Source organism: Octopus bimaculoides, chromosome 7, assembly GCF_001194135.2.
Source record: "Octopus bimaculoides isolate UCB-OBI-ISO-001 chromosome 7, ASM119413v2, whole genome shotgun sequence".
NCBI lineage: Eukaryota > Metazoa > Mollusca > Cephalopoda > Octopoda > Octopodidae > Octopus > Octopus bimaculoides.
In genome coordinates, this window is record NC_068987.1 from 48,992,650 (window position 1) to 49,000,869 (window position 8,220).

At 36.0% G+C, this 8,220-nt stretch overlaps 1 protein-coding gene across 1 annotated transcript in view; it reads right to left on the bottom strand.

The window, feature by feature from the left end:
* The window catches only part of LOC106868489 (PDZ and LIM domain protein 7), a 73,640-nt gene extending 69,624 nt beyond the window's left edge, over positions 1–4,016 (bottom strand). Inside the window, exon 1 of the mRNA XM_052969419.1 lies at positions 3,406–4,016. Within this exon, the coding sequence (XP_052825379.1) occupies positions 3,406–3,516 (111 nt within the window). The 5' untranslated portion in view covers positions 3,517–4,016. The remainder of the gene's footprint in view (positions 1–3,405) is intronic.
* Positions 4,017–8,220: the final 4,204 nt, after the last annotated feature.

The window sequence follows — 8,220 nt, forward strand, 5'->3', positions numbered from 1 at the left end:
AAAAGCGCTATAATGGTGTATGCATAAGAGGAGGGGGATAAAAAAGAATTAGAAACAATAAAAGTTTGGCATATTGGAATGAAGTTTACTTAGAAATTAAAATAAAAATACTATCGGTATTCTTTCGCAATCTCCAAGTGAATGTACCGAAATAGGCACCCCTTAACCCCACCCAAATATTTCTTCGGATTGAGGTTTCCAACAACGGAGATTATGATTTTGCCAAATAACCCCACCTACAACGACAGCTTTTCTAACTTTTAAATCACATACCTCATTTTTTTTTAAAGAACAAAACTTTTTACTACTATTTTTTTTTTAGAAAATAAGGAGATTTGCGGTTTTGGTAAAACAATGTTTGAACTTTTTAATTACTATAATTTTTTTTTTTAATGGTGATTGTTTTATAACTTTCCACTTTCATTTTGTGATCGTAAAACGAAAGAATACCCTACCGCATAGTCCTTCATACACCGAAATACCTGAAGGACTTATTAACCTTACACACACAGCCTCCATATTGTAGAAGTTTAGTTCACTTTAATAATACTGAGACTGATTGGTTTTATATCTCGGAAGTTAAAAACCCTATTTTATATTCGACATCATGAATTACAAAGATAAATAAAATAACTCGCATATATTAAGTGTAGTTAGCCAAGATAGTTAAACATCTGATTAAATAAGTTCAAATCCCGCTGTGGATTGATTCAGGTTTTCATGTTTCCGGTGTCAGTTAACACTAGTAGTATGAACACGTTGAGTTCACCTTAACCTGTTGTAAAAACAGCCAAAATCTCTCTCAAACCACACCTACCGCCTTGATGTGACCCTATATTATAGATACCGCTAGAGCAGGGGATCTCAACCATTCTTTACCTCTGGACCCTTCTGATTTCTATTTTATTCAGATGGCCCCTCATAGCCATTCTGTGTTTAAAAACAAAACCTAATATATTTTTATGATTAAATATTATTAGGAACTATTAAAAAATTGTTAAAATATTTTGAGTATTGTAGAAGTATAGCTAATTTATTGCACCTAAACTTTACCAAAAGGGTTACAATTGGCTAATGTAGCCCTATATAATAAACAAGTCCAGAGGTGTATACTGAATATTAAATATTGTTAGTCCCATATAACACGAAGCCAGAAGAAAACAGACTGAATAACTGGGGAGTAGAACCTTTAATTACAGGTCTGCTCGATCAGGGCTAACGTGCGACTCAAAACCTCTACAAACACCAGAGATATGCAAGGAAAAGATAAAGTGGTATCGTCAATAAAATACACGGTAGTAAATGTATCAGTATTTTAGTTTTCTAAAGAAAGAAAAGTTCTGGGATTCACGATAAATTGTAAAAGAAATGTTTATGCTTTGAAACCGGTCAGGCACTGATACGCTCGGTTGGGACATCGGTACAAAGTGATGTCACCTTAATGTCAAAGGCAGCAGGGTAGTGTTGAAGGATGCGATTAAGAAAGTAGGGACTGAAAGAGAGTGAGGGGGAAGACAAGGTAAGACAAACAGTAACATATACAACATTTTATAAGCTACTTTATCATATACCACATACAACCCAACCACACACTTGCTGTTAGATTAATGAATGACTGATTGTGTTATATAGTAACAGGAGTGGGAGGGAGGGGGTATAAATAACTTCCTAATGCTGTTAATAATGACAGCAACAGATACGAGTGTTTCAGACACGAACGAAATGACAGCCATCAACAAAATTCACGCATCCCATAAATATCAAACATACACAAGTATTCATGGTATGTTTATCTTCACATTATTCACACACACACACACACTGCTGACGTTTATAATCAAACATCCAAAGTTGCATTACAATACAGCAATTTTAAAATTGCGTATCTCTCAAACATAAAGGGATACCCACACACATTCGATTAGGCGTGGAGGCATTTCCTTTACTCAAGTGAGTGTGTGATTGAATAAAGTTGTGTGGTTAAATGACGAAGCATGTGTGATTGTATGACTACAAGTATAAAACTATAAGTCTGTCGTTTAGTGAGAAGTACGGTGGTTGTATATATGTGATTGTACAATTAGAACCATGTATGATTATATGTACGTATGGTTGTATGACGAGTTGTAATTAAATCCGTCGTTTAACAGTATGTATGATTGAATAACAAGTAGTGTATAATTGTATTCTGTAAGACTGATTGTATGATTAGCGGTATGCATGGTTGCATGACAAAGTTTAGTTTATGCGTTATATAACTGGGTTTGTTTTATGATTGAATGTACGTGTGTACGTTCGATTGGGTTGGCGCGGAAGCATTTTATAATGTGTATATGTAATGAGATGTAAGAATAGGATGTCTGAAAGTATAGTGTGTTTATGTGTGTGTATGAGAGAGTATGTGCATGTATATATGTGTATGTGTATGCCTGTGTAGATGACTATATATGCGTATGACCGGGTGCTTGTATTGGTATACTGTGTATGGACTGTAAAATGTACGTCAATGCATAAAAGAACCAATGCTTGTTTTTGATTAATGGGACTACACACGTCAATATGTATAAATAAAACTTTACCGTTATACATATATATATATATATATATATATATATATATATATATATATATATATATATATATAGAGAGAGAGAGAGAGAGAGAGAGAGAGAGAGAGAGAGTGTGTATGTGTGTGCTTTTTAGTGTACATATTAATTATTAACAATGAAAAAAGTATTTAACATATACAAGAAATAGGATTTCATTTATACACAAACTTCTGAGAAGTGAGCCTTAGGTTTTAAACTATTATAAAAAGATTTTCTCCGATTTGGAAAAGAATGTCTGTAAATAAAAAAGTATATCTATATTGGAAATATCAACATAAATCGATTACATACATGTACAAATACACAACCCCATAACTTTCAAAACAATTTCAGACATTTACACAAAAAACAATTGTTCACTTCATTTCCCTTCAAATCACTCATGTCCTTGGGAAAGGCGTGAACGACATTATTTTCCCCTCGTACATATATATTAAAAAATAAGGTTTTATATATATATATAAGAAGCAATGATCACTAAGTTTGTAAAGGGTCAACTTTAGCTTCCACCTGTCATCGCTAGTCTGTAATTAATAATGTTCTCGAATGGCCATATTAGCACCTTTCTCTAAAGGGGGAACCTCCACAAACATTTAATTTTGTGCCAAGATAAACAAATATATAATAAATGAATAATTGATTTTTTTTCACTGGTCTTAAACCTAGACTGAAAGTAAGGTAGAAATGAGATTGTATGACGTTCATGCCTTCCACAACTTCATTATTGATCACTTAAATTTTAAAATTTGATTGCTTTAAAAGCAGCTTTTGTTTTGCAATTTTTTCTTTTACTTACTTTTTGAATCATCAAAGCGGAATGAAAATCCTTGCCTCCTTGCATGCGAAATCCCCAAGGAGTATTAGGGTCCAGTCTCTCCAGTTTAGCTTCCAAGGTAAGTACCGACATGGTGAATGATGATGGTAAAGTTTTCCCTTTTTCCTTGTACGAAGTTAATAGGAGAAAATACAACTAAATTTTTCCCTCAAAAACAAAACAAATTACGTATAAAAGAAATAACTTCAAATACTTCACTTTTTCTCTCTTTTTACACCTGAACCCTAACTAAAACCTTTAGATTACCTTACAGACTAACTTAACCGACGAAAAAGAGCCACCGCCGACTTAACGTCCGACGTCGTGGTCGCTTCGACGCACGTTGATGTAGTTTTCCTTCTTTTCTTTACTTTTTTTTTTCACCCTGAACGAAAAATCTCTCTGATTCTGAAGCAAGCGCTCGCCTTTAGATCGTTTCTCTCTCTCCTTCTCACTTGCCTCCGCCTATACTTTTTTTTATTAATGTTCGACTAGGTTTTTCTGTTTCTTTCACTTCCTTCAGTGACTCACTATTTGCGCACGACACTTCTCCTCATTCTTTTAATCTACTCTGTCTTTCTCTTGCTCTCTCTCTCTCACCCACATGATTCTCTCTTTGTTTATCTGTCTCTTTCTTTCTCTCACTCTGTCTGACTCGTTTCCCATCCCCCAGTTTCTCTTTGTCTCTCCCACACGCTTCTCTCTCTCTCTTACTGTTTTACCTTGTCTTTCTCATTTCTCTTAGACATTCACATATAAATTCAGTCATATACATACATTCACATACACACGCACACAAGCTTACATATACAGACACACACACACACAAGCTTACATATACAGACACACACACACACACACAAACTTATCTTTCTTTGCTTCTCTTTTATTCTCTCTTTCGCTCTTGCTTATTCTGTTATCTTTTATCCTATAAATTCATTCGCTTTCTCTTTAGTTTCTATTCATAAGTTTTATCTTATATAAAGACAACACAGTCTAGTTCATTCAAGTTTACTCTTTCCTTCGTTCTTCTCAAATATACCTTTTTTCTCGCACTTTTTATACTCTCTCTCTCTCACGCACACATACACATTGAGTGTGTGTGTGTAATTCTGCTTTTCATTTTTATCGTCATCGTTGATACTATTTTTTCCTTTTTCCTAATTTATTTTCTTAAATTCTCTTTATCACGTTAGCCCCAATTCTTTTATAATTGTTTATTTTTTCTCCCTTACTTAACGTCCCAGTGATAAATTCTGTCTTGCATGTCTCCTATCTCGCTATGCCTCCCATTTCACTCTCTATTATTAATTTTGTTTTCTGATGATAAACATTCTTCCACTTGTGTAAACCATGGTGTCCACTATAGGAGTTGGTGATGGAGTGGATAAACTGAACACGGACACGTTTCTCTTCCGAGCTGTTTAATTTCCTCCTCCGCCTTGCTAACCAATACCTTAACTTCGAAACGAAAGATCATGTTATCATCATCATCACCACCACTAGTGCTAGTTGTTTTAACCGAATCGTTTTTGTTTATTAGTCTGTCAAACACTGTTCAATCCTGCATATATGTATGTGTGTGTGAGTGTGGAGTGGAGTGAAACCCTTCGAGGAGGCCAGAATAACACATGCAAGACTCAAGAGATTAAAGAAGAATGTTGCGATCGAGAAGGTGAATCTCAGTGACTTTTTTGTGTGCACAGTTTGTGATAGACCATGCCTTTCTTTTGCTGGGCTCAAATCTCATTTGTGGACCCATAAAGAACGAACCTCCACCAACTATTCTGCCGATATGTCTGCGCACACCTTCCAATACGGTGTATGCCATAAGATCTGCAAATCTAACGGAGATTACAAGACATTTTAAGATCCACAAAGATCAGAACTTAACTGCAGCTCCTGGTGATCCAAATCGGGTATGCAGTCTATGTGGGTGTCTTTTCAATACATTGTCTGGCTTAAAAAGCCATACCAGACGTCATGATGGATCTAAGGTATAAGTACAGGGGTGGTCAGACTCTGCATAAGTAGACAACCACCATGCATGCATGTTGTGTGGAGGGATGGACTTCGTTATAAACCAAAAGAAATAGTTACAATAAAAATAATAATAGTAATAATTTACGTTTTTAAACAATCATAGCCAATTTTCTTTTCTTATCTTTATCTGCTCCAAAAGCGACTAAATTCTTTTCAAGAAGGTTAAACGTAATTAAAGGTAGGGAAGAAACCCGCGCTCCTCTTTGTCATTCTTCCCCGTCTAATCTTCCTTTCTCCCACTCTCTCTCAAACACACTAATATTAGCAAAGATAATCACGGGACCTCTCCATAATCACTAGAGCAGGAGAATATTAGGGATGCTATGATGTGTTAGTGAGTGTCAGTACATGAAAAAGTAGTACAAGACCTATTATACAGGGGCGGGGTATATCAGTTTTGTGACAAGAATATCTGTCAGACGGTGAGTTGGTAGAACCGTTGAAGTGCCGGACAAAATACTTTGTGGTATTTAGTTACAGTCCTTTACATTCTAAGTTCAAATTCCGCCAAGTCAACTTTACACGTCGTTTTTCTAGTACCACTCAAGTGTCCACGCTTTCGCTAATAGTTTTAGTTTAGGGCCGGCCAACCTGAGGCCCGCGGGCCGCATGCTTGCCGCAGACTTTTATCTTGCGGCCCGCTTGATACTTTCTCGAAATGGGTTTATTTAAACAAACATTTAAAAAATTTTATCAAAAATTGAAGACTAATAAAAAGATACAACTGTTTTTCAACGATAATATTTCATGTTGAATCAACGATCATTCATTATTGTAATAATAGCATGAGAAAGCAAATACTTTCAATTCTGTCAGTATATAAGCGGCCCTCAAAAAAACTTTCTGTTATTAAAGTGGCCCGCAGTATAATTCGAGTTGGCCAAGCTTGTTCTAGTTACTTAGGTAGTCGCGAGCAGACAGATATTCAGCGGAACACGGAGGATGTGACAGGAGAGACGGCTGGCATTAATTATCAGCTGAGTAGACCGGAACAACAGGAAATGTGATGTCTTGTTCAAAGATACAACGTACCACAAAGCAATCGGGGGATCGAACCCACGAAATTATGGTCATTAATCCAACTCTCCTAACCTTTAGGCCACGTGACTGTACGTGTCAAATATTGTTTAGTATATTTCTTATACCTGGCCAAGCAGATGAACAATAAAAAGTATTCTAGCGATGACCACTGCATTTCTTTTTAGACACAATGTATCTGGGCATCATTATCTCCCTCTTTTGTTTTTAAAGACTAGGAGGATGTGATTCACTGGAGATTTGACTGCTATTTTCAACAAGTCGAACGTCCATATATGAGTTTTATCAGCAATGGTAATTACAGTTTAACAACAAGGTCAGCTCTGATCCTGCTATCTTAGGATCACAAACATTCTACCAATGACCACCATAACCTCTTTTCATAGTATATCTAGCACTATATCATCAAATGTGTCCATCTTGTTTTAACAAAGTTGCGACAGGGAAAGCTCTGGTCCTTTAGGAATAAAATATCTGTTGGAGTGGGATACAGCCTAATCATCTGTACAGCTAATCAGGTTGTCCAAGAGGGAGTCATATGCAACATTATCATCAACTGCTACAAAGGTAAAGGTGACACCTTAGACAGAAATAATTACAGAGATATCAAATTATGGATCAGATTACAAAAGGGTTCATTACTCAAATGATTAGAAAGAGAGCCTAGATGAGATGCAGTTTGGTTTTGTGCCTGGGAGATGATATCTTCCTGGTAAGGCAATGGCAGGAGAAGCATTTAGCCAGAAATAAACCTCTGTATTTGGCTTTGACAGAGTCTCCTATCTTGTTATCTGGTAATCAATGAGGAAGCTAAGACTAGATGAGTGGTTGATGAGAGCTGTACAAGTCATGTACATGGATGCTGTCAGTAAGGTAAAGGTAGGCAATGAATATAGCAATGAATTTAGTGTTATTTCTTTACTACACACAGAGGGGACAAGCAAGGACAGACAAACGGATTAAATCGATTATATCGACCCCAGTGCGTAACTGGTACTTATTTAATCGACCCCGAAAGGATGAAAGGCAAAGTCGACGTCGGCGGAATTTGAACTCAGAACGTAACGGCAAATGAAAGACCGCTAAGCATTTCGCCCCGTGTACTAACGTTTCTGCCAGATCGCTGCCTTTGAATTTAGTGTACAGCAAGTGCTTACCAAGGATCAGTTCTTAGACTCCTCTTGTTTTTTTATAGTCTCCCAGACCATAACAGATGATAGCTTCCATTACCTAGTTATCGTGCAAACTTTTATCATAAATTATATCTCCTTTACCAAATTCTCACACACATATATATAAATATATGGAATTTACATTTGTTTTCAAAATATTCATATTGTGTATTCACAAATCAATGGAAATAAAGAAAGCTAGGTAATGAGATCACCAGAACATGATGGTTATATCAATGATCAACTTGATGTATATATTTGTGTGTGTGTGTGTATTTTTTATATTATCTCCTTGTCTTGACATCAGGCAGTAATTTTAATGAATTTCACTGTCATGCAAGAAGTGTTCTTTGTTTCCTATCTTCTACGCAAGTACATTCAGGCATGGATGCCATTCCTGTCACCAACCCTCACCTGCTTCCAGGTGAGGGTTGGCAACAGGAATGGGATCCGGGTATTAAAATCTGTCTGATCCATGCAAGCATGGAAAAATGGATGTTTTATATATATATGTATATATATATATATATATATATATATATAT